At 45.6% G+C, this 26,544-nt stretch overlaps 3 protein-coding genes across 4 annotated transcripts; 1 reads left to right on the forward strand and 2 right to left on the reverse strand.

The window, feature by feature from the left end:
- Window positions 1–1,751: 1,751 nt before the first annotated feature.
- Window positions 1,752–5,010, reverse strand: ndufaf5 (NADH:ubiquinone oxidoreductase complex assembly factor 5). 2 transcript variants are annotated; one of them, XM_076995201.1, is made up of 11 exons: window positions 4,747–5,010; window positions 4,631–4,671; window positions 4,393–4,456; window positions 4,150–4,197; window positions 3,923–4,026; window positions 3,680–3,719; window positions 3,338–3,535; window positions 2,771–2,831; window positions 2,599–2,682; window positions 2,111–2,193; window positions 1,752–1,974 (listed from the first exon to the last, which is right to left on the reverse strand). In XM_076995201.1, the coding sequence occupies exons 1-11, from the start codon at window positions 5,008–5,010 to the stop codon at window positions 1,879–1,881; spliced, it is 1,083 nt and encodes a 360-aa protein (XP_076851316.1). In that variant the 3' UTR covers window positions 1,752–1,878. The 2 variants fall into 2 exon arrangements, with proteins under 2 accessions (XP_076851316.1, XP_076851317.1); XM_076995202.1 differs by having other exon boundaries at window positions 4,393–4,514; window positions 4,747–4,844.
- Window positions 5,011–5,088: 78 nt separating this feature from the next.
- Window positions 5,089–13,425, forward strand: esf1 (ESF1 nucleolar pre-rRNA processing protein). Its single transcript, XM_076995199.1, has 14 exons — window positions 5,089–5,211; window positions 6,107–6,666; window positions 6,835–7,157; window positions 7,568–7,681; window positions 7,808–7,917; window positions 8,488–8,640; window positions 9,124–9,238; window positions 9,865–10,018; window positions 10,191–10,379; window positions 11,344–11,468; window positions 11,612–11,708; window positions 11,850–11,935; window positions 12,123–12,272; window positions 12,859–13,425. Exons 2-14 carry the CDS (start codon window positions 6,147–6,149, stop codon window positions 13,195–13,197), a joined length of 2,475 nt encoding a protein of 824 aa, XP_076851314.1. The 5' UTR covers window positions 5,089–5,211; window positions 6,107–6,146; the 3' UTR covers window positions 13,198–13,425.
- A 57-nt stretch (window positions 13,426–13,482) lies between these two features.
- On the reverse strand, window positions 13,483–19,885 carry btbd3a (BTB (POZ) domain containing 3a). The gene is made up of 5 exons (XM_076995200.1): window positions 19,178–19,885; window positions 18,337–18,567; window positions 17,491–17,581; window positions 16,701–16,819; window positions 13,483–16,524 (listed from the first exon to the last, which is right to left on the reverse strand). The coding sequence occupies exons 2-5, from the start codon at window positions 18,486–18,488 to the stop codon at window positions 15,492–15,494; spliced, it is 1,395 nt and encodes a 464-aa protein (XP_076851315.1). The 5' UTR covers window positions 18,489–18,567; window positions 19,178–19,885; the 3' UTR covers window positions 13,483–15,491.
- Window positions 19,886–26,544: the final 6,659 nt, after the last annotated feature.

Raw genomic sequence — 26,544 nt, forward strand, 5'->3', positions numbered from 1 at the left:
GGCTCAGGGAGTCTCTGGCCTTTCTGTCTCCAGTCAGTTTGAGTCAAGTATGTCGTCACAACAAGCAGACCAGAGCCAATGGATCCTATATTTGAATTTTTTTTATCTGGCACTAAATCTTGGCCATAGGTCTTAAAATAATGGCCATAGATCTTAATAGAAAACCTTTGACTTGCAAAGTTTTGATAAAGACCTGAAAACTCTAGTCTGCATCACCACGCATTTTCCTTTAAAAGCCATATGTACAGAACAACCCTCTGAATGTGCTGATCACTGAACAGTCCACACGTACAGAACAACCCTCTGAATGTGCTGATCACTGAACAGTCCACACGTACAGAACAACCCTCTGAATGTGCTGATCACTGAACAGTCCACACGTACAGAACAACCCTCTGAATGTGCTGATCACTGAACAGTCCACACGTACAGAACAACCCTCTGAATGTGCTGATCACTGAACAGTCCACACGTACAGAACCCTCTGAATGTGCTGATCACTGAACAGTCCACACGTACAGAACAACCCTCTGAATGTGCTGATCACTGAACAGTCCACACGTACAGAACCCTCTGAATGTGCTGATCACTGAACAGTCCACACGTACAGAACAACCCTCTGAATGTGCTGATCACTGAACAGTCCACATGTACAGAACAACCCTCTGAATGTGCTGATCACTGAACAGTCCACACGCACAGAACAACCCTCTGAATGTGCTGATCACTGAACAGTCCACACGTACAGAACAACCCTCTGAATGTGCTGATCACTGAACAGTCCACACGTACAGAACAACCCTCTGAATGTGCTGATCACTGAACAGTCCACACGTACAGAACAACCCTCTGAATGTGCTGATCACTGAACAGTCCACACGTACAGAACAACCCTCTGAATGTGCTGATCACTGAACAGTCCACACGCACAGAACAACCCTCTGAATGTGCTGATCACTGAACAGTCCACACGTACAGAACAACCCTCTGAATGTGCTGATCACTGAACAGTCCACACGCACAGAACAACCCTCTGAATGTGCTGATCACTGAACAGTCCACACGCACAGAACAACCCTCTGAATGTGCTGATCACTGAACAGTCCACACGTACAGAACAACCCTCTGAATGTGCTGATCACTGAACAGTCCACACGTACAGAACAACCCTCTGAATGTGCTGATCACTGAACAGTCCACACGTACAGAACAACCCTCTGAATGTGCTGATCACTGAACAGTCCACACGTACAGAACAACCCTCTGAATGTGCTGATCACTGAACAGTCCACACGCACAGAACAACCCTCTGAATGTGCTGATCACTGAACAGTCCACACGTACAGAACAACCCTCTGAATGTGCTGATCACTGAACAGTCCACACGCAGGTGCTTGTACTAATGCAACATGAATTTGCAGGGGATGAAGGGGAATGTGTATCAGAATTCTGTGTTTTTCCTTTCAGAAGTAGAAACGAACTAATTGTTTTTTTTCCTAGTTAATAAGGTCAATAGGGGCTGTGTGACGCTTTATACTGACTCATTGTACATGTTGGGTTTGTGACAGGGGTAGAACATTTAATACACCTAGCAAAAAACCTTTTAAAAATGCCCACAATGCACTACGTTTCCTCTCGTACTGGGATAATGGTTTGTAATTTCACAACTGAAATCCTTTTGGGTTATTTGTGTTCTGTATTTGTTCTCCAAGCCATTTAGAAATGAAATGATGTTTGCCACCATATTAAAATCGTATTACTTTTGAGTATGTTTTATTACTCTATGAATGAAAAACGTTCAAGGGATATTTTTTTTTTACATTGTGTTCATGTACGGTTCATATTTATGTATGTTCAGGTAGATTCAGGCTCCTAGTGCTAAGGTGTGTCTGTTTTGTTGCTGGTCTGTGGTTGGCTGATCTTTGACAAATCTCTAAACGATACAGTAGCAGAGCCCCTTGTTGCAGGTTTCGCCTGTAAATAGAAAAACCAAAACGATTAAAAGCTTTATATCATCACCTCAATTTCTCCTTCACATTAAAGGACATTATCGAGTTTCACAGATGTTCCGGAAACAGATCAAGCAAGAGCCAATGAAGCAGCAGCAGACCTGTGACTCGTGAGGCTTCCAACCAATCATGTGGAGGATCTCAAATGTAGCTGGAACAGATCCGTCATCATTACCATACATCTCTGAGAGAGAGACAAAGAACCAAGTGGTGTAAAGATTTTAGATATCAGTCTCCTAGTAGAATCATGGGTATACTGGGTACTACTGAGAATAGCTGGATTGGTCTGCAGATCTAAATATTAAGTTTAGGTACCTATGGGAATAAAGGGAAAATAATTCCACGTGAAGATTCTGTGGTCCATTCAGTCCTTTAGGAGTTCACTACTGCCACAGAGCTGGAGCGTGTGCATGTCATATGTCATATATTAATAGTATAATCTTGACAGCTCAATCAAAATTTGACTGGAAATTAAAACTCTGCTTTGATTGTGTTATGATGTCTTGGAAACACTAGGCCACAGTCCTCATGTATGTTTGTATGGGTGTATCCTGCACTAATAAAAGTCCCCACTACCTCTAAAACTCACCTCTGTAAATGGCAGCAGCTGCTAAAATGGTGTCTCTGTGCAGGAGGGACTTCCTGTTCCATGCACAATTACTCTCGCCCATACCTTAGATATGAGACAATAAATATTCAAATGTTCTTTATGATTTGTGCATTAATCTTTAACATGTTTGGAAAACTATATTGACACCTACCCTGTAAATCGTGCATGACTTCAAACATCCCTGGGTAATGAATCTGAACTTCATCGACATCCTAATAAACAGAGAAACAGGACTATGCATCACATAAAGGCAGATCACACTAGTGTCTCCCCCAGATCACACTAGTGTCTCCCCCAGATCACACTAGTGTCTCCCCCAGCTGGTCTGTGGAGAACAGACTCACTTCTGCAAGCTCATAAAAGCCGTTAGTGGAGGAGGATAAAAGGAAATATGGACCGGATTTGATCCTGAGTACGGCCAGGAAACAATCATGAGCATGCTGAAGCCAGCCAGGACACTAACTCACAGTGATACCAGCCAGGACACTAACTCACAGTGATACCAGCCAGGACGCTAACTCACAGCGATACCAGCCAGGACGCTAACTCACAGCGATACCAGCCAGGACGCTAACTCACAGCGATACCAGCCAGGACGCTAACTCACAGCGATACCAGCCAGGACGCTAACTCACAGCGATACCAGCCAGGACGCTAACTCACAGTGATCATGTTGATAACTGCCAGGACACTAACCACAGTGAGCCAGGATACTAACCACAGTCAGCATGCTGAAGCCAGCCTGGGCCAGCAGGTTGCCCATGTCGGTAGCAGCCGTGTAGGGGGAGACGTGGGGCGAGAATCCGCCCTCCCTCTCCAGCTCAGCCAACTGCAGGGAACAGCGCAGCTCGTACAGGGTCTCGCCGCCCACCATGGCCCCGATGAACACCCCATCTGGCTTCAGCACCCTGTGGATCTGGAAGGGGAGGGAGGGGTAGAGAAGATAAGAATGCATCAGGTCTTCACCAGCGGGTACTGGCGCCGAGCGCACTGTGAGAGAAAAGAAAGCGAAACGAAAGTGCTGGCCACTCCTGAGAGCCAACGGCAGGAAACACGGTACCTGCCGTAGAGCTGCGGGAAGATCGTTGATCCAGTGCATACTAAGAGAGGACGGAAAAACAAACCACACACACACACACACACACACACACTGCATCAAATACCAGAATAATGTTCACAAATGCCGTTCAGTTGCAAATTTACATGTTCATAGTAATATTGAAGGCCACTGCATTTTATTTTCATCTTATATCATTCCTAACAGTGCAACACCTCACCTACTAACTTATTAATCGTGTGTTACCTCAGGCTACTGACCACCAGGTCGAAGGTGTTTTCCCGGAATGGCAGGAACTCTTCATCCGCCATCACACACTTTGTGGGCATCTCACACTCTTTCTTCTGCATCTGAGACATCGGATACAGTTTTATACACACACAGACCACACAGCAACGGTTGTGTATGGAGGTTACATGTCGGTCTGGCGCTGTCCAGCAACCCTTCACCCAGGTTTCTGTAGTTTCACTTACCAACAAACCACGAGAAACATCAGTCAGAAAAAGGCACTCCACAATATCCTGGAAAGGAGAAATGCGTTTTTACACATTACACTTTCAGAATTTGGCAGACGCTCTTGCACAGAGGACCAATACAAATTAGTCAGTAAGACGGTGTGTATGCTTTGTGGGCAGTGATCACAGGTCTCTGGTGTCTCTGGTACCTCTCGCAACTAGATGTGCTACATGTTTGAGAAGAAGAACAGGTAAAGTCACCTTGCTGAGATGCTCAGCAACATGGCTCTTCCCACAGCCCACGTCTAGTGCCAGCGGGAAGGTCCTGTAAACATCGGCCGCCATCACGAAGACTGCTGTTAATCAGTCAAGCTCCGGAGTTCCTCGTTTAAGAGCATTAAACTGAGACTTAACTCAGCTCAGCTGATGTTTGTCCTTCATAAACATAGTAATAAACGCATTACTGAAACAAAAACAGGCAGAAAAAAACTCAAATTACCTCGCAACGTCATAAACTCTGTCCGCAACTCTGCTCCCGACCTGAAACAGCAGAAAGGGGTTTTAGTTACAGTGTCGCGTCCACGGCGTGTGTCCGCTGCGGGGGGCGAGCCTGACCTCGTCTCGTAAGTAATCGTATTTGTGGTGGTCTCGTAAACACGACGCCCACGTCTTCTGTCTTCTCTTCATGCGTCTGTCGAACACGTTCGTCGCGCCTCCTTCCCGTCCGGACAGCCGTCTGCGCTCCGGAGGAGAACCAAACCCGTCCTGAACCAAAACCCGAGGCCCAGGAGGACCCGGCGCCCTGCTCAGTCCTGCTCGGAGCGCGCTGTGGCAGAGACAGGCGCCACAGACAGCGCGGCGTCTCAACAGGTTGTTCATCGTTCCGTCGCCAAACAGAACGCAGAAAGATCGTAGAAACGTCAAATAAACCGCGCGGTGCGTGGAAGGTTATCGTGACCCTTCCGGCGTGCCGTAGGAGACACGGGGCGGAGCTAAGGGCCTTGTCAGGGAAGTAGTTTGAGCATCATAGGAAAACACGTGTGTGGCGATGAAACTACTTACTGTGTAGTAAATCCCCTGGTGAGTGTGTTTACACGTTAACGTTTATTCTACTTACTAGCAACTAATTTCATATTAGTGCCAACCTAAAACGGTATATTCTTCTACAGCTAGCGGATGAGACCGATAGTTTATTGCATTACATATTTGACAGGGTCTGTGTAATTTAGCCATACTAACGTGGCTAACGTTACATCGCCGTAACTGGCTGGCTATGCTAGCTTTCTAACATGTTATCAATGTATGATTGAGCTTACTAGAGAGTGCGTATAAAAGCAGTATTAATGCTTACGTTATTTACCTTTACCCATCTTGATCGCAATATGAATTATTAAAAACATTTCTTGCAGTGAATTTTCTTGTTAAAATTATACGTATGTAGTACTGAGGAAGAATGCCTATATATTTTTCGATTTCGATTATATTTAAGGATTACAGCTGGATTTTCATTTAGCCATTGTTCCCTTCCTGGATTAAGAATGACCACGCGGCATCTGTTGAAGTTTAAGGGTTTAATACAGCAAGGCCACATGACACTGGTCTTATATTGGTCTTCTAGTACACAGACATACAGGTCTGTGTACAGCAAACATGTCACGTGTTCTGTAGAGCAGCTGCACCACGGCTGTGTAAAGACCCCCTGCGTAGTTTAGCGTTTTATTATTACCCGTCATTATTTTGTCAGGTTTTGATGAGTACAATGTTTATATGGTCCCAGAAAGTAAATATTTTGATCGATCATTGTCTTATCTAGAGTCCGCCAATGTTATTATTTCTGTATTTATTTATCTATTTACAATATCTGTCACAATATCTATCAGTCTCAATATCTATCAGTCTCCTCATGATATATTGCGTTCCTGTCATGTAAAAATAAATAAATAACTGCATGTATTTATTTCTGTGTTGGGATCAGGTTACGGTAGACTTGTATAGCTCCTCTCCCTAAAGCCATCATGTCCTCCAAGAAGAAGCCGGGTGGTGATGAGCGCTTCGCCCGCGTCAACAAGGACCCTCGCTTCTGGGAAATGCCGGATGTGGACCGGAGGGTCCGGATCGACAAGCGCTTCCAGTCCATGTTCCACGACGAACGGTTTAAACTGAAGTACACCGTGGACAAACGTGGACGTCCCGTCAACCACACGTCCACAGAGGACCTAAAACGCTTCTACAAACTTTCAGATTCTGAGCTTTCCGATGGGAACGAAAACTCACATGAGGATGAAAAGAAGAAGAAGATGATGAAGAAGAAGAGAACAGAAGCAAAAGCAAAAGAAGGAGCGGAGGAGCCTCGACTTGAAGATGGAGACGAAAAAGAGGAGGGGCCTGAAAAAGAGGTGGGGCCTGAAAAAGAGGTGGAGCTTGTGACTGTGAAGACTCTAACAAAATGCACAACGCCTTCAAAACCCAAAGATTTTGTGAAAGCCCGAAAGGCTACAACAGAGCTAGCAAAAGGAGATAGAGATTTTGAGGAAGGTGAGAAACACTGTGGTATGACGCAAAATAGGGGTCAATATGGTGAGATATACATCCTGTTTATGCATTACAGGAATTTGATTACATGTTCATGATCATTGTTTGTTTTAAAGGTCAGTAATTTCAAACAAATTTATCACCCAAATAACATTCTGTTTGTTCACAAAGGAGAGGATGATGACTTAGAGGCTGACGATGACGAGGCAGAGGAAGATAGCGATGCTGACAAGGGAGTACTGCTCTCCATTGATAACGAGGATGATGATGATGATGTTGATGACGACGAAGATGATGTGAGCGATTTGGAAGAAGAAAGCGACAGTGACAGTGGCCCTGACCTGGCCAGAGGCAAAGGCAACATTGAGACCAGCTCTGAAGAGGAAGATGATGATAATGATGTAGAGGAGGTGGATGACGTGCTTCGTCGTGAGGAGGAGGAGATTGAGCATGACTGGGGCGAGATGTGGAAGGATGCTCCACGCTCCGAGGAGGTTCTCAACACTCACCATTCACTTTCACACCGTTCACTTTAAAAATGTTTCACATCTTCAAAAGGGCCAATATGTTTAACGTTTAATGTTTCAGTTGCACATATTTCATTGTGAATTAAATTTAAGGATTACAGCTGGATTTCCATTTAGCCATTTTCCTTTAGCCTGGATTAAGAATGACCACGCGGCATCTGTTGAACTTTAAGGGTTTAATACAGCAAGGCCACATGACACTGGTCTTATATTGGTCTTCTAGTACACAGACATACAGGTCTGTGTACAGCAAACATGTCACGCTTTCTGTAGAGCAGCTGCAGCAGGGCTGTGTTGCACAGGCTGGGTCACGAGTTTTGGGTCATGGGTTTTAAGCCCTGTGTTTTGTGTGTGTGTGTGTGTGTGTGTGTGATCAGACAAGTCGGAGACTGGCAGTGTGTAATATAGACTGGGACCGGATCAAAGCTAAAGACCTGCTGGCTCTCTTCAGGTCCTTCAAACCCAAAGACGGAGCGGTGCTGTCTGTCAGGGTAACGTCCCCCTCGCCACCATTTCACGCTGTTATACAGCTGCTGCTGCCTGCATATCTGAACCCGTGTTATTGTGTGTGTGTGTGTGTGTGTGTGTGTGTGTGTGTGTGTGTGTGTTTCTCACAGATCTTCCCCTCTGAGTTTGGTAAGGAGCGGATGCAAGCAGAGCAGACTCAGGGTCCACTGGAACTCACCAGCCTCCCAGACGACCCTAACGCAGACACTGCGGAACAAAAGTACTGCGTACACACACACACACACACACACACACAGAGATGCACAATTTTCTAGTTATTCTTTATGAAGATTTTCCTTCCTCCATGGTGCAGAACTTATGCAGAACCTTCTTCTCACATTTGTTATCACCCAGTGAAGCTACTTAATTAGAGGGTTTGAAGTATGGTTGTTGTGTCTCGTTTACCACATTAACACCCCCTCCTTTAGTTTGGTTGCTATGGTACCATTTCCCAGTCCCAAGATCTCAGACAAATCTCCAGTAGGAACAGAGCTCAGTTGTGCAGTAGACACTTCATGGCTAATGACATTACAAGCATCACTTCAGCAGGAAGCACTCGGAACACGTTAAGGTGTTAATATTTACACGTTTACAGGTGCTAGTAACACCAAGGTCATGGGTTTGTTTCCCATGAAGCACCAGTACTGTCATACTGATAAATAAGTCTCTCTGGATGAGAGCGTCTTCTAAATCAGTACGCACCAGAGAAACACAAACAGAGCTTCGTTACCTGAGGGCAGTGGTTGATAAAGGAGCCAGCTTCGTTCATCACCCAACCGTCGTGTTTCAGACTCTACAGAGAGAAGGTGCGGGATTACCAGTTCAAACGCCTGCGCTACTACTACGCTGTGGTGGAGTGTGACTCCGTGGCTACGGCCGTCGGTATTTACAACGAATGCGACGGCTTCGAGTACGAGAGCAGCTGCTCCACGCTGGACCTGAGGTGAGACCCTTCAGGTGGATAGTGCCGCTAGGAAAACGCCAGCCTAACGCTAAGTGAATGGAAGCCAATGGTTATTGGTTAGCATAAAGCCAGCTGCCCTGCTGTCATGACTGGTGGCCCAGATTCTGTTCCGGATAATTAACTAATGGGTTGAATCAAGGTTGAATCAGATGAGCATGAGCAGAAAAGCCACCAAACTGTCCTGCACTCCCAAGACCAGATTGGTGATTTAGTCCTTTTGTTTACTAACAGTGAATCATAATGAATGGCAGTCAGGTAAACTAGCATAATGCTAGCTGTTCATTGTCAGCCCTCATTCATTATTAATGACAGCCATGGTTTTATTTTTGTAGTTAAAGTCCAGTCGGTGTTAGAACCATAGATGAATACGGTACATGGTGACAAAACGCTGTGGCTCCTCTGCTCTGAACACTGTTCCTGTTCCCATGGCGATCCCCGCCACGTGGACCCACGTTAATGCAGGTTCATCCCTGACGATGTCACGTTTGACGATGAACCCAGAGACGGAGCGACGGAGGTGGACCTCTCCACCTACCAACCCAAACTCTTCACCTCCGCCGCAACCACAACCGCCAAGGTACACCAGGCCCAAGCGTTACTGACGTCTCCAGAGTCTCTTCTACACACTGTACTGAACTGCTGCACTTTTAATGGAGTTTACTACAGTCATGGGGCAGTCATGGCCTGGCGGTTAGGGAATTGGACTTGTGACCGGAGGGTCGTGGGTTCGATTCCCAGACAGGCCATGACTGAGGTGTCCTTGAGCAAGGCACCTAACCCCAACTGCTCCCCGGGCGCCGGGCTAGGGCTGCCCACCGCTCTGGGCACGTGTGATCCACAGCCCCCTAGTAATCACTAGTGTGTGTGTGTGTTCTGACTGCACAGATGGGTTAAAAGCGGAGGACAAATTTCGATTGGGGTGTAAAAATCACAATTGACAAAATATGGCACTTTTTTTTTTTTTTTACAATGTAATAGATTAGTAGCTCACATCTGTATGTACTGCCTATGAAATTAATAATAGTGCAGTCTGTGAAAGCTTGAGAAGTTAGCTAGTTAATTTGCTCATTTATGTGGCTTTTTGCATAACGGTTGTGAGTCTCAGCACTGGGGGAGGGGCTTGCTCGTGTCCACAGAAGCCGCGGACGCCACGTGACAACTGTTCCTCTGGAGGACCTCATGCACGTTATTGTCTGTCTCCAGGTCGAGTTAACGTGGGACGAAACGGATCATGACCGCGCAACCACCCTCAGCAGGACGTTCAAAAAGGACGAACTGCTTGATATGGATTTCAAAGCCTACCTCGCCTCGTCCAGTGAGGATGAGGAGGAAGAGGAAGGAGGGCCTGAGGCTGAAAGTGAGTGGGTGAATGTCACAGCCGTCAACTAACAACTAACAACAAATGAGACATCTGCGGTTTTGTCCCTATAATGGTTAAGAAGATCTTAAAATCCTGAACGGCCATATATTTCATTTATTTGTAGTAAAGTTTGCACTCTGTATTGGCTGAGCTGATCTTGTTAACACAGCCCCGTTAGAGGTGGAGTTGCCGGTGGAGTGTTCCACGGAGGTGGAGGAGGAAAAGAAGAAGAGAGGGAAGAAAGGAAAGAAAGAGGAAGAGCAGATCGCTAAATACCGCGAGCTCCTGCAGAGCATCCGGGACAAGGACAGAAAAGAGAAGGATAAGGACATGGAGATGGAGGTCACGTGGGTGCCAGGTACCATCGCCACCATCACGCCACGCAGAGCTCATACCAGAACATACTAAACACACGGCTCACACCGGAACATACTAAACACACGGCTCGCACCGGAACATACTAAACGCACGGCTCGCACCGGAACATACTAAACGCACGGCTCGCACCGGAACATACTAAACGCACGGCTCGCACCGGAACATACTAAACGCACGGCTCGCACCGGGACATACTAAACGCACGGCTCGCACCGGGACATACTAAACGCACGGCTCGCACCGGAACATACTAAACGCACGGCTCGCACCGGAACATACTAAACGCACGGCTCGCACCGGGACATACTAAACGCACGGCTCGCACCGGGACATACTAAACGCACGGCTCGCACCGGGACATACTAAACGCACGGCTCGCACCGGGACATACTAAACGCACGGCTCGCACCGGGACATACTAAACGCACGGCTCGCACCGGGACATACTAAATACCGAATTCATGCCAGAACATTTCTAGATATTGTTCATACTAAAGCAGATCTAGAATTCTAGTGTCTGGATTCCTTCTGTAATCCTGTTTTGTGTCTGATCATGCTGGATAATTGAAGGTGTGAAACAGGTGTTGGGAAGTAAAAAGAAAGCTTTAATATTTTGATCTCCTAGCGAGATTCTGCCTCAGAGTCAAGAGCTCCATCAGCGTACGCGTTTAGCACTGTGGTTACTGGTCTTGGGCTCACTGAGGTCAGTGATGTCTGAGAGTGAGAATGACCGTCACATTACCACATAACAGTCACTGATTAGTCTCTGACACATTCGGAAGTGTGGATCAGCTCCCGCGTTTCTGTGTTTGACGTCATTTCACGTCATGTTGAATGTGAATGTGTTTCGGCTAACTTTGGGCACGTCTTTGTGTAAATTGTTCCAGAAGGTCAACCCTCTGTAAGTGTTTATTGATACCTGTGTTTGTTTTGTTGTTGTTTAGGGTTGAAGGAGACCACAGAGAAGCTGGTGAAGAAGAAACTAGAAGGCAGAGATAAACCAACTCCGTGGGAGGAGTTTCTGGAAAAGAAAAAAGAAAAGAAGAAAGTGAAGAGGCAAGGAAAGAAGGTAGATGCAGTATCCATGTACAGACGTCTATAGGAACACACATATACACTGTTACTATACACACTACAGATGTCCATAAGAACACACATTATACAGTTATTATACGTTTTTCTCTCTCTGTCTGTCTGTCTGGTCTGTCCTAGGAATCACAGGGTGATGCTGCTATTAGTGATGATGAACTTCCTCCTGGTGTCGACCTCAATGACCCCTTCTTCTCTGAAGACCAGGATGGCTCTACTGGTGAGTCCTAACTTTCTAACATTGTGTCTTATTCTCTAGCTGTCCTTGATTTCTCCCACTCATCACTCAGTATGCTTAATAACTGCATTAAATACGTATTTTCTTGATTTTCGTCCGCATTTTGTTGGATGTTGTGTACAGGAAAATCCAAGAGAAACAAAAAGAAGAGTAAAAAAGGGGAGGAGCAAAGGTCACCGGAAGAGGAGGCGGAGTTAGAGAGACAGAAGGTAAGCCTGTGATCACTGAAATGTCAGCCATGTTCATTTTATGTCTGTGTTCTTATCTCTATTTGTAGTAGTCCACTGAGTGTGTTGGTTTTATTTGTAAATGCATCTTCTCTCAGACATTATCAGAAGCTCAAAGTTCACATAGCGCGGTTAAATCCAGAAAGTGTGTGTGTGTGTGTTTGGACAGGCTGAGATGGCTCTCCTGATGGAGGATGATGAAGATGAAGGCCACAGGCATTTTAACTATGATAAGATCGTGGAGCAACAGAACCTGAGCAAGAAGAAGAGGAAGAAGCTTTTGAAAAGCAACACACCGCTGGAAGAAGACAACTTCCAGGTCAGAGGTCAACCTCACCATCCCTCATGGCTAACATCCCTTCACAAGTCCCCCAATCATTCCTCAGCACCGCTTTCCAGCCACAGTCATGAGTTTAATGTGGCACATGAGGAAATAATCAAAAAAATCTGTCCTCTTTAAGAAATACATTGCTTTATCTGTCTATTTGTTTCTTTCACAAATGTTCCACTTAAATTTTTGAAGAACTTAATAACTGACATGGAAAACGAAGCATTACTGACCACAGTCGTGTTCATTACTGACCACAGTCGTGTTCATGCACCGGTAGAATTTTTACCCAGTCCCAAACCTACAAGCCTCAACGGGTCGCTAGTTCTAGCCAAATCCCACATGTGGATACGTACATATATGTAGGAAATGTATGGGACATTCTTGGGGACAGTATTCACACACATATCTCAATAGTAACTGAGGTAATAATCTACTAATCTACTGGTAGTAATCTACTAATCTACTGGTAGTATTCTACTAATCTACTGGTAGTAATCTACTAATCTACTGGTAGTATTCTACTAATCTACTGGTAGTAATCTACTAATGAAGGCTCCCTGTCTGTGTCCAACAGGTGGATGTGCAGGACTCGCGTTTCCAGGCCATGTTCACGTCCCACCTGTATAACCTGGACCCCTCAGACCCGGCCTACAAGAAGACCAAAGCCACCCAGAACTTCCTGGAGGAGAAGCAGAGACGCAGAGTTGAGCAGCAGCGCGGCCAGCAGGAGGCGCCACAGAGCCAGCTGGCCCTGGTGGATGGCGGGAAGAGCGCAGGTGAAGGGGAGGCGGCCAGTGTGGCCACGCCCACGTCCCCGAAGAAAGCCATGGACACCGATCTGACCACGCTCATCAAGTCTATAAGGAACAAGACAGAGCAGTTCCAGGCCCGGAAGAAACAGAAGACGAAGTAGAAGCGTGAGAGGAAGAAGGTGTTAGACGTACGTGTGTGGTCAGAACCAAAACTCGTTGCCTGACATTGGATTAAAACGTCTCGTTTCCATAGTGACAGTCTTGTTCTGCTCTTAGGAGCTCATCTTCATTATACCTGACGTTTGTTTTTTTTTTATTTGTACAAATCCTTTTGTAAAGAAACTTGTCAGCTTGAACTTTTATCTTTCAGAAAGCCTGATATGAAACATTAAAAAAAACAAACTTAAACTTTGTCGACTTTTAACAGAATGAGCCATACTCGTGACTGGTGCAGAGGCTGGAGGAAAATGCTTTATTTGTTACGTTAAAACTGATGACACATTCAACAGTCTCGGTGGCACTTAACACCACAGAATACCACAGGCACATAAGCGATAGACACACATACACACACTTTTTTAAAATAGATTTAATTTCAAAAGTTGGCACACGTTATGATTGTAGACCCAGTCCAGAAAGTAACCCCTGATTGTGGACCTCCGTTCCTTGGACTTTGTAATCAAACAAAGCACTTTAATATGTAATTAAAGTGTTTGTCACTCACTGTAATTTGCGTTGGTGAACCAAACTGGGGGCATATTTCAGTGGTAAGTAGATCAGCTGAACCCCCCTCCCCACTGGATTTACACACAAGACAAGGGGCAGCTGAGGTGGCCATTAACAACCCCAATAAATCATTTTGTTAATGTTAGATTGAAGGGGGGACATTTATGGATGGTTTGGATCTAGGGCGGAAACTGTAAGTAGTTCTTATTAAGGCCTTTTAATGTAAAGTAGTAATTATAAGGTCTATATTACATGTATATACCTGCATCAACAATGCTAGAATGTGCTTTTCCTATGTAAGCTTTAAACCCAACACAGAGGTCAGTGGCTGGGGTTTGTTTTGGACTGGGTCCCAGTTACTAATCTCTTTCATTGCAAACAATGTCAAAATGTGCAATAAGTCGAAATTCCCATGAAAAACTGGGTGAAGCACCAGGACACTCTGGTTTTGCGTCAGCAGCTGGTGTGATCAGCGCGGCCTCGAGACGACGCCATATGGAGGCTGGCAAGCCTTCCTCTTATTCAAGTTGAGAACCACAGACCTAAAACATCTGAACTGTGGATAGTAAAATGTTTGCTTAGCCACAATGGCCCTTTGAGAAGGATTTAGTCAGACCACAGAAAGAGGGGGAAACTTGATTTGTTGCTTGGTTACATGTGATTGTTTACAGTGTACATTTTCCAACAGATCACCTCACTAACATATTTAGTATAAAAAGATCAAGTATTAAATTCAAAATAAGCACTTTAATTCTTACATATATAGTATATGCAAATGTGTACAAATAGCTGGCAACTGTTTCTTAGGATAGCAGTAGCCTAGTTGCAGCTAGATAAAACTTATGAAGTTTGTTTGTTTCTGTAGTGATTAGGCTGATCTGTTTTATTTGTTGTTGTAGGTGGCGGTGCTATTTGAACATGGTGTTTGAACTGGAAGCAGCCTCCTATTGGTGCAGAGGTAGAATTAAGTTTCCAATCCAAACTGGCACAAGGCAGGACTTGCTGCTAATGGGCAAGGTTCAGAGCAGTCCACCAATCAGAGTATCCTTGCTCAGTGTCCACCAATCAGACTAGCTTTGCTTAGTGTCCACCAATCAGACTCCGCTCAAATGAAACTATGAAATCCAGATGTTTTGGAATGGACATTATATTCTAAAAGAACTTCATTATGGACTATGGGGTGTTAATACTGACACACAATGAAAACACTGATGTTAAACCTACTGTAGGTATAAAAAAAAACCTTTTTAGATAACTCAGTGTTTATGGAGGATTTGAGAAAGTTTGTGCTGTAGTGAAAACAGGTGGAGCCTTTAATATTAAATGGTGTCTACCTTCTTTCCGCTGAGAATAGAGTAGGACAGGTGTAAACAAATTCAAACCAAAGACCCACGAAACTAGAATTCAGTGACTCTGTGAGGATTTCTAGTAAATTCTAGAAATTTTAGTAAATGCTAGAATTTGGCAAAACTAGCCGTGATTAATCCATGTCGTATCTCAGGCCTTCTGCCATTGATATTACTGGATGTGGATAGTAGTGTTGAGAAAATCTATTTTGAAATAGTACTTACAGCAAGAAGTACTTAAAAGACTGACACTGGTTTTGAGATAACCATGAAAACTAACAATGACATTTATTTGCACAGGCTTTGCTGTCCTCTAGGAGAACATTCAGTTGGCCTCCCACCCCTGCACCGAAAGCTGCGTGGTTCGCTCCGCTCTCTCGTTCTCAGGCGTAGAATATGAGTTCGGGTATCTGACCTCCCTGCACCCCCGTGCCGTTGGTGCTGTCCGAGGAGCACTGAAACTGGAAGGTGACCTTGCCGCACTGCACCTCCGTCATGCCCTCCTGGCCAAAGTAGCTGAGCTCGTTCCCGTCCAGCACCACGCTGGCCGTGTAGAACGTATCGGGCTCCACCTGCACGGGGTAGTCGAAGAACACGGGGAACGTGTTGCTGGAGCCGTCGGAGAAGTACTTGATGACGGCGACGCCCAGCGCTGCGCCCTGCCGCTTCAGCTCGATCTTGGCCTGGTACTCGGCCGAGCCGCAGCTGGAGCCGTACAGGCCGAAGCCGGCCACGAAGACGCGCTTGTCCACGGCGAACTGGATGCTGTCGCAGCGGCCGCGGTAGCGCCACTGGTTGCTGCGGTAGGCGCAGGACTGAAAGCGGTGGCAGCGTTGGGGCGCGAGACCCTTCCGCGGCCGCGAGGCGAAGGGTAGCTCGGGTTTGCGCGCGGCCGTGTGCCACAGGAAGACGTCGTTGGTCTCGGCCAGCGTCAGCACGCCCGTCTGCGCCACGCCGTTGGCGAAGTCGTCCAGCGACATGGCGGGCACGCGGATCAGGTATATGGCCTTTCCCAGCGCCAGGCGCTTGTTCTCCACGGTGGGCCGCAGCTCGCGCCGCTGGCACTCGGCCTCCGCCCACGCCAGCGCCGCCTCGAACACCACCGCCTCCTTGGCGTTGAGAGTCTCGCGCAGCAGGATGCTCTCCAGGGTGAGGGCGTCGATGTCGCAGAAGCCCTCGGAGCGCAGGGCCAGCTCGGCCTGGGCGTCTATCACCTCCCAGCAACGCTGCGTGAGCTCGGGCTCCTCGAACAGGCAGCTCTGCGAGAGCAGCACGCAAGCGTTGCGGGCGCTCAGGCTCGTCTCCAGGAAGGTGACGCAGGCCCGCGCCAGGTGCGGGACGATGTACTTCTTGGCAGCGTAGAGCGTGGCCAGCACCGTGTCCGCACACAGGTCGATCTCGTCGCAGTAGATGTACCTTGGGGCAGGAGACGGAAACAATTACGTCCTCCGTTAGCACTGGATTCTTCGTTACTTCTGTTTGATAGTTAAATAAATGTCAAACTTCGAGGCGGGGGGAAATCCCGGAGTGGCATCTGGACCGGTTCCTCTACCGGCCCACAAGAACGGATCTGCTAGTGGTTCCACACTTACTTGAGCATGGCCAGGAAGGAGGGTGGTTCCACATCGGGGATGCGGATCTCGTCATTGTCCTCCGCCAGCTCCCCGTAGAACATGGCATGGAACACGGAACTGCCCACAGCTAGAACATACTAGAACACAGAATGCAAAAGAACACAGAATGAGAAATAGATCGTTCTAGAAGACAGAATGAGAAACAGCATTCTAGAAGACAGAATGAGGAACAGAACATACTAGAACACAGAATGTAAAAGACCACAGAATGAGAAATAGATCGTTCTAGAACACAGAATGTAAAAGACCACAGAATGAGAAATAGAACGTTCTAGAATACAGAATGAGAAACAGCATTCTAGAAGACAGAATGAGGAACAGAACATACTAGAACACAGAAAGAGAGAACATGTTTGTTCCTGTCTATGGTTTTTTGCCATTCTCTTGAGGATAGATAAGAGTCATTACAACCAGACTGTGCCATATCCCAATAAACACAATCAGACACGAGCAAAGCGGAAAACTAATTTTGGCTCAGCGCTCCTGATTCATGAGACACTTTCGGTGTAATAAGAGAAGAATGCAAATTCATCCAAGACAGCTTGGCTCAGGTGCTGGATAAAACCAGGGCTAGCGGAGACCCTCACATGGCCTCCAGCATCCTCTCACTACTGCGTGCTGAAAAGCAGAAACACTAGTTCAACACACTCCTGATCTTCACGGCTGTGCAGTGTAATTGTGGAATTGGAGTTGAGGGTTAAATGCTGCTTTGCTCAGTTGCCACGGTAACAGTGTTCCATTCTCTCACCTTATGCCCCGGAACTCTCTGTGTTGCCCCCGGAGGTCCGACCACAAAGTGCACGTCCGCCATCAGCTCATTGTTAAACATGACCGCGTTTCTGGAGACACACACACACACACACACACACACACACACACACACACACACACACACACACACACACACCAGCTCATTGTTAACCATGACCGCGTTTCTGGAGACACACACACAAATGGTGCTTTCATGCCCAGCATGCTTCACCCCCCCAGAGTCTCACACACAATGGTACAGTCCCACACTCTGCTGGCTCTGTTCCTGTGTGTGGGGTCTGGCTGGACTGCTATGGGTGAAAATCAAAGCTGAACTCGACACACAAATCTCTGCGAGTGGGACACTGCGGGCGTGATTCCTAACAATGCCTCGCTCATGTGTTGCCGTGAGATGCTGTGCTCAACACACCCCACTCCCAGTGTCAGTCTCAGCAATGCTGTCCAATCACGGGGCTCCAGGTGCAGTAGGTTGGTCCTGTAAGCTCTAAAGTGTGAGACTGCACAACTCTGTATTCCATCTGTGAATGCTAAATAAGGCAGTTCATGTATGCAGATTAAGTAGAACTAAATCTCGAGTCATCTATATACTAAATAAAAACCCAAAAAACCCTCATAAACAAGGCTTAAATGAGTTGCTAGACTATTTGCTGCCTCTTATATTAAGGGACACCCCTGTCTTGAGTGAGCAAGCTGACTAACTAGGTTTTGTGTCACACAGACAACAGTGACTGACCACAGATTAAATGCAAAACCAGTTTACAGATTCATTACACAGGACGTTATGCTGCAGTGTGACCCAGGAGAGCGAGCGCCTGGCCCCCACCTCTCTCTTATGGTGGGGTAGAGGCCCTGCCAGTTGCAGCACTGAACACTGGCGTTGTTGTTGCTGTTGTTATGTCGCTGGTACTGCTGCAGGGTGGTCGCGGTGTCGGACGCGCGCGGCGCGTTCTTGGCAGGATACAACTCCGCTGCCATTTTCCCGCACCTGCCGGTCCACTCAGGCCGCGCGCATGGCCTGGCTGCCTAGCAACAGCGCTTAGTAACGCACACTCACCTGAAAGAGATACACGACAATAATGTGGAAATTGCCAAGTTAAATAGCATTTACAGTAAAACATTTACAGTGGAGATGTACTTTAAAAATGGGTAACTGCAGTGAATTACCACACTTATAAACCAAACAAGTTACCAAACACTTTGTGCATAAACCAACTAGTTTAATGCAGCAATCGTCAGTTTAACGCCCGGTTACAACAGGCAAACATCAACCGTACTTCAACTACTTCAACAAATTTACTTCAACTAGGTCCGTATAAAGTAGTTAATATAACGTTACACCCCTTAACAATAAAAACAACTTGGCTAACGTTAGCTACTTTGTAAGACAGCAATACAAAGTTACCATTAGCTAGCCAGCTACATCCTTGCACAAATTACGTTAGTTATGTGGAAGCTACCTAAGGTGAGTTTTCTGTGTACACATTTAATAACCGGGTAGATAGCCAGAGGAAAATTACCTACCAAGTTTCTAGCCACAACAGGAAATAAATGTAGCTAGTTTGCTAGCAAGCTATACCGCTAGCTAGCCATTTATCTCATGTTTTTACATTCTGACGACGGTAGTAAAATATGTAGGATTTTATAACACAAACACAAAGACTTACCAAAATATCACATGCACAAAACCAGGTATTCATCCAATTCAGTTTGATTGTCACAGGAAGCTGCTAGCTAGCTACCCTAGCAAGCTAAACTAGCTAGATGGCTAGGTTAGTAAACAAGACACAACTAAATCAAATGTACAATTTAAATATCGTTGTGCAGTTGCTCTAATACTCTGACAAACAGCACTGTTTGCCAGGATATAACATTAGAAAATACCCTTGAAGAATTTAGAAAAGTTTAATGCACAACTAAAGTCTGAAGACATCCATCTTCCTTTAGTGAGAATGCCAAAACATCTGGCCGTCTGAAAGGTCCTTCAAGCATCGCTTTGTTTGGGAGCCCTCTTGAAAACGGTCTCGGCGAAAACAGGACAAATCGGGTTAGAAATCTCCTCGTTTTTGTTCGAAACAATTAACAGAATTTTTTGAATGCATACGTCACGAAATATTGTTTTGTTCATTCAATCAAACGTTAAATCATACGTCAACAAACACGTGCATGCCGACGCGCGTGTGGCCACTAGAGGGCAGCAGAGGGACTGTATTCGCGTTGATCTTTTAGTCTATTGCAGTGGCACGTTAAAACGAGCCGGTCCATAGATACCCATGCTTGGGAATTACGATATTTTTGTGCGAACGTTAAATCTTTTTATTGGCTAGCGGAATATTAAAAGTGAAATTATGTATAATGGTTATGCGTATAAGTCCTGAGATGCATGTGCGCGCACTGAACACTTGCAGAGGGCTGCAGGTCTCTCACGGTTGATGGCCAAAGGTATCCCGTGATTTTCCAGGTGAGGTGTACCACGACTCCCACACGATGCTCCTTTCTCCCTCTCCACCTCCCACTTGAACACACACAAATACGTTTGGTAAAATAAAACAGCGTGGGATATGGACGTGCTTTGTGGTTCTTGACGCTAAACCTTTCACTAACCAAACATCCTAAGCTTTCGGCAAAACCCGGTTCGACTGCATGCTGTTGAGGTCACCATTTGAAATGTAACGACCGTGAAAATCTCATTTATGTCTGCCAAAACAACAACAACCGGTCATTTTCTCTCCCCGTAACGTTCTCGACCTGAACTTTGACCGCGAAATCAGCACGCGCATAGTTTTACGAAAAAATGTTTTACGCAAACGCACGTGTTGCTCCGTTACGTGGGCCAGCATCAAAGTTACGTAATGATGTAATAATTACAGTGGGCACAGGAGCCAGCAGAGCGCGAGGTCATGAACTGATTAAAGAGCGAGGGAAGTAGAGAGGAAGGCTGGTGGAAAGGGACCGTAAATAGGCAGCACTTTGTATCGTCTCCGTGCTGATTTCAGTCTAGGGTTAAATAAGTCCTTCCACGGTCTGCTCCCTGCCATTTGAATGGCCGCTTAAGGGTTATTTTGGCCAGGAAATGACCATTATCTACCCGTCAGCTGTTCTTCTGAATCACTTGGTCATAAAAGTAAAGCGACTAGGCCAGATGTATAGAGGACGTTTGTACCTGTTAAAGTGGTTCGCCGTTTACAGCTCCCCCCCATGTCTCCTACAAACAAGAACACGAGACTTGATTCATAGTGAATCAGTCAAGAATCACAGTCAAGTCATCTTGAATCAAACGTGACCGTCAGAGTTTGAGCTGAGTAAGAAATAAAAATTAAATGTTTACTGCTTGTTAAGAAATTGCACAAGACGACGAATTTCAAATATGCGGCTGCCAAGTTTATCTCGTCATTTTAACTATTCAATTATATACCAATGATTTTTAGAACATTTATCTACATTTTATCATCGTTTTGAATCCCGAGGTACCATCAACTTTACACTTGTCTTTTAACTTCCAGAATTACACAGAATTCTAGAACTGCCCCCTCCCCCCACACACAAACAAACAAAAAAAGCCACAACTATTTAAAGGAACAGGAATAAAGTTAAACTCTTAAACATTTCCCAGTAGGCGTCTCAGCATGTTTTCTAGTCTTGCTCAGTCATGTTTTGAACCAGATCGTTGATCCAGTCGGATGCCCAAGCTGTTACTTTCTTCTGTTTTTCTGTGGTCCTGGGTAATGTGATTTATTAAGTGTATTGTGGGATGTTGGAGTCTCACACCATGAGACCGACAAGGTCCTCCTGGTCAGAACTGTTTTAGGGCCAGGCTTTGTCCCGAGGTTCCTTCCTCCTGCCTATCAGCTGCTTTTCCTACCAACTGTTTCCAGAACAGCTTCCCAAGTTAAAAACATATTACATCAAATTATGTGAACAAGAACTCAGGAAAAAACCCCTTATCTATTTAAAAGTATAGGAGGAAGAGATTACTGGTATGGGACAGAGATTACCGTAATTTGTCACTATTGGTTTCCAGGGTTGCCAACTCTCACGCATTGGGCGTGAGACACACGCATTTGACCGTCTTCACACGCTCTCACGCCACACTTCCGATTTCTCACAGAAATCTAGTTTATTTACCTCTGATCCATATCTATGATTCAATGAGTTACTAGTTCACTCTGGCGCCGACCAGATATAATACTTATATATAATACTTAGTTTGTGTCCATTTTACACCGCCCCGGTAACAATTTACGTTCGCCAACCCCCCCGTCAACAACTTACGTTCGCCACCCACCCCCCGTCAACAATTTACACTCGCCACCCCCTCCAGGTTCAAATCTCACTCCAAGCGATCTTGAAAAGTTGGCAACCCTGGGTTTCACAAACATGCAAGACTGCAGTAGATGTTTCCAATACAGAGAGAGGCCTGGGGTGTGGTACGAGTAGGGGCCTGGGGTGTGGTACGAGTAGGGGCCTGGGGTGTGGTACGAGTAGGGGCCTTGAGTATGGTACGAGCAGGGGCCTTGAGTGCGGTACGAGCAGGGGCCTTGAGTGCGGTACGAGTAGGGGCCTGGGGTGTGGTACGTGCAGTGATGTCAGTAACGCATTACTCTAATTGTATCACAGTAGCGAGTAATATAATGAGTTACTATTTCCAGTCCAGTAATCAGATTAAAGTTAATTTTCCAAGTAACTGCGTTACTATTTTTAATTTTCTTTAGTAAAAATATATATTTTTTCTTTCTTCTTGATTCAGTTATACTTTTGTGTCTAACCTTAGCGCTCGACTTCGCACGCTGCGTGTGAACCTGTGAGAGCGGCGAACGCATTTTACACGTCATTCTTTGCAGTGTAAAGAAACACCCCTCACAAACAGGGGAAGGAATTTTAATGTTGTACTGTGTTCCAGGTTTGAAAAGTGCTGGAATTTTAAAATGCTTGTTTTTGTAATTGCAATTGTATTTAGTTTCACAACAAATGGCTGTCTGACTGAATAGTTCACTTGTATTACGTTTACAAATACATTTACAAATTATACCGCGCAGCGACACAAACGAATTGTCAGGAGATACATTGTTACTGTTAAAAATGCACTTAAAATAAAGTGAGTATTGGAAAAACTAATTTTGCTGCTGAATGTAACTACTAAAGTTACTTGTAATCTAACATAGTTACTTTTAAAATCAAGTAAACAGTAATGTAACTACGTTACTTTTAAAATGAGTAATCAGTAATTGGATTACTTTGGGTGCGGTACGGGTAGGGGCCTTGGGTCTGATACAGGTAGGACCCTTGAGTGTGAATGAGTAGGGCCAGATAGCGGTGGAATACACTAGCTGATGAGTTGAATATGATGTACTGTATAGTGCCATTTGTACTAGTGGAGTAGAGCAGTGATTCTCAACTGGTGGGTCGCGACCCAAAAATGGGTCGCGGACACGTTCTTGGTGGGTCGCGGACAGCTTGTTAAAAAAAAAAAAGTATACTCTTCAGATTTTGTACTTCAGAGGCACATAGCACAACTCCAGACTGCGACTAAAATGGTCGCAATCGCGACCATAAATGAGTAATAAAATTATTTCACTCGCCAGTGGCGACAGGTGATACAAGAGCATTATATTTTATGGGTTAAGACTTTTTGTCATTGGAAAAATATCCACAATTTTCTTTTGAGGTTGTATTTTAAAAGTTAACCGATATGCTGTAGTTCCCACTCTCATGTTCGCTCTGCCCATTAACAAAAGCGGGAATCACCAGCATGACTCGCAAAGCAGCGGAGCCGAGCTGAAACTTTAGCACTAAGCGTTAGCTTGTTGAAAATAGCGAAGCCAAAAATATTGGATTTTTTCACACAGTCTACATTTCTGTCGGACCATAAGAGGACACACTCCTTTATAACTGTACATAGTTTTAAGTTCATTTTAATGGGATCAAATGTCACTCATATACATACTATGAAACTTGGTCAAGTTCGTTTCACGTTCGCATATTCGGAATTCTTTCTTCAATACCTTTAAGTTAAAAGTACCAAAATATGCAAATTCTTATTTCTGGCACCCAAGACAAACATCTATAACTTTGTTTACATCAGGAATATATGTATTTTAAAACATGTTATTTTAAATATACTCCTGTCACCGCTGCAACGTCTAAGGCACCGTCTACAAATTACCTTAACACGGAAGCAAGTGGAGGTCGTAAAGGCCCCAGAGCACTGCGCACTCAGTTTTTTGCAATAATTTCAATAGCTTTTAAACGGTCCATCTAAGACCACCAAAGAAGTTGGATTACATAAAGTTAATCTTTAATAACAACCTACAACTAAAAGATGGGTATTTATACCTTGCACCAGTGTGTGGTGGTCAGTTTTTGTCAAATATTTCAATAGCTTTTAAATGGGCCATCATAATTCCACAAAACAAGGTTGTTGATTAGGATGCACTTAACTATAACTTGTTTTATGCTCTTATGATGGACATTTTAAAAGCTATTTAAACATTTGACAAAATGTGCACTTAATATTTATACAACTTGTTTTTATCTTATGAAGAATCGTTTAAAATTATTTAAATCTTTGCAGGAAAAAAAGAGTGTGCAGTGCTCCGGGGCCTTTACGACCACCACTTTTGTCCATGTTAAGGTCATTTGTAGATGCTAATAGTAGTACATTTAAAACATGTCTAATTCCGAATACGCGAACATGAAACCAACTTAACCACAGTTACAAGGAAGAGAAAACATCAGTCATGTTGGACGACAGAGATCCTAAATAACAGCTGACCTGATGTGAGTGCTTATTAGTTTATATTATGGCACCTAGAAAAAGTTATTGGCGCCTGATTTTTTCCTTTTAGGACCTACTGGCTCCTTGAGTAATTTTAGTATGTAGCCCAGCATGAGAACCATCTTGTTGCCATGGTAACCACCAATTGTTTACCCTTTTAATTTGTTATAACATTTGTACTGTATAAAACTGGGTCGCGACTTAATGACAATGAGAAAAAGTGGGTCCCGGGCTGAGACCACTTGAGAACCCCTGGAGTAGAGGACAGCCCCAGATGCACAGGGCCTGGTCTCTAGAGCTGGGAGTGGGGACTGCAGGTGTGCAGGGCGTGTTTGACCCCAGAGCTGCTGAAAACTCCTTTGGTTCATACGGAAGTGAGACTGGGTGGCGGTAGGGCAGAACACACAGTACAATCAGCAGAGGACAATTAGTTGAATAATTGAATAATAACACCAATATCTGCTTTGTGGGACATTAGTGTTAACATTAGTGTTGGGTCACCAGTGAAAGTCTATTTAGCTTCAGGGCTACCCGTAATCTGGGAGACTATCCCCCTGAGTGTTATTAATCACATGGTATGTTACATGTTGGAGTGGAAGGGAATGTGTGGGTATTTAGCCCCTCACTGACTGGAGCACTGTCACCTCAACAGGAGGTTTTAGCTCTGTACGTCTGTCTCTCTTTCTCCCTCTACACTTTCAATCACTGATTCGCCAAAGTCAATTAGAAGTCTATTACAATCAAAGGGTGTTTAGTGGCATAAAAGATGAATTAGGCGTACTAAGCCCACGTCCCTGGAGAGACTCCTCACTTTAAGTGACAGGCAGTATTCATGCATCATAATGGTCGCAACCATGGGAACCGTTGTGGCTTTGAGGGAACACATGGTGAAGTAATAGAGGCCCTATATTCATGGGATGGGGAGGGTTCAACCCACTGCATTGTGTGTGTGTGTGTGTGTGTGTGTGTGTGTATGAGGGGTTTTGTAGATGGGGAGTGGCAGTTTCAGTTGTCTTTAGAGAGGGAATTATTGTAATGTTTCTTTAAAGGCTCGGACGTGATGTTCTTTTAAAGAGGTAGTCAGTGTTCATTTGGATGGACTGAGAATGACAGACGGTTGGGCGGTAGGGCCCAGGTGCATCGTGGGATATGGACACTCCCCCCATGCCCAGCAGAGTTCCAGGATCACTTCACTCTGTAGACCCTGCAGGATCAGGGTCTGTATGGATGCTGTTGGCAGCAAAAGTTAATAAGGAGTGTGGCGACAGACCATCTTTTCACTTTCATTCACATTCATGCATGGCCTTTTCTCTCTCTCTCTTTCTCTCCTCCTCACTCTCTCTGTCTATTCAGTCTTTCTCTTTTCTTTCTCATTCCTCATCCTTTTCTCGTTGACCCATTCACGCTTTCAGTGCACCATGTTCACAACTCATGAATACCCAATAAAGAGCCCGTTATTCTACGCTAAATTTGCTCAGAAGAAAAGATGCTTGCAAAATAGTTCTTCCTCCACTCCAAACTTTCTTTCTCCCTGCACCATGGCCATCTGTGCCCCCATCCTCTCCCTCTCCCTCTCTCCCTTCTCCATCTCTCTCTCTCTCTCTCTCCCTCTTTCCTCTGCTCGTATGAATAGGATAATTGAGTGCTGAATACATTTCGAGTCCTTCAGAATAGCCACGGCGTGCATGAGCTCCTCATGCATCTGGCCCCGCCCGTCTGCTGATCCGCCTGCTGTATCCCTGACCCCTCTGCCCACTGCCCAGTGTATTTTATGCACAGTCAATTAAACTGATATTATCCCATTCACGGACGGGAAGCCTCCCCCCCCCCTCCTTGCCCACACACCCCGGCTACGGATCAACCTGCGGTGACCGTGCGGCGTGACAGGGGCTGGGGGCCGCCGCACAATGGAGGCGGATGGGGATATTGTATCGGCCTCTCCAAGCGCACCGGCGCTCCATTGAGCCGAGAGAAAGCCCCCCTGCTCGGGGTGCACGAGGACCAGCTGTTGGTAAGCTGTCCTGACCCTGCTCCTCTCCCCCAGGCCTCTATTGTTTGAGCCCCGCGGTCTTCACCTCACGTTAACCCGCTTCTCCACACCCGATTCAAACAGCCACTATGGTCCGTGCGCCGGGACTTCCACGGACGGCCGGGTGTGGAAAGGCGCGGCTGTGCGCCATGCACCAGCATTGGTGCGGGGTGCCGCTCGAGCTTTGCGAACTCGTTATAATTGCATTAGCACATTTGAAAGGGAATGCG

Source organism: Brachyhypopomus gauderio, unplaced genomic scaffold (genome assembly GCF_052324685.1).
Source record: "Brachyhypopomus gauderio isolate BG-103 unplaced genomic scaffold, BGAUD_0.2 sc185, whole genome shotgun sequence".
NCBI lineage: Eukaryota > Metazoa > Chordata > Actinopteri > Gymnotiformes > Hypopomidae > Brachyhypopomus > Brachyhypopomus gauderio.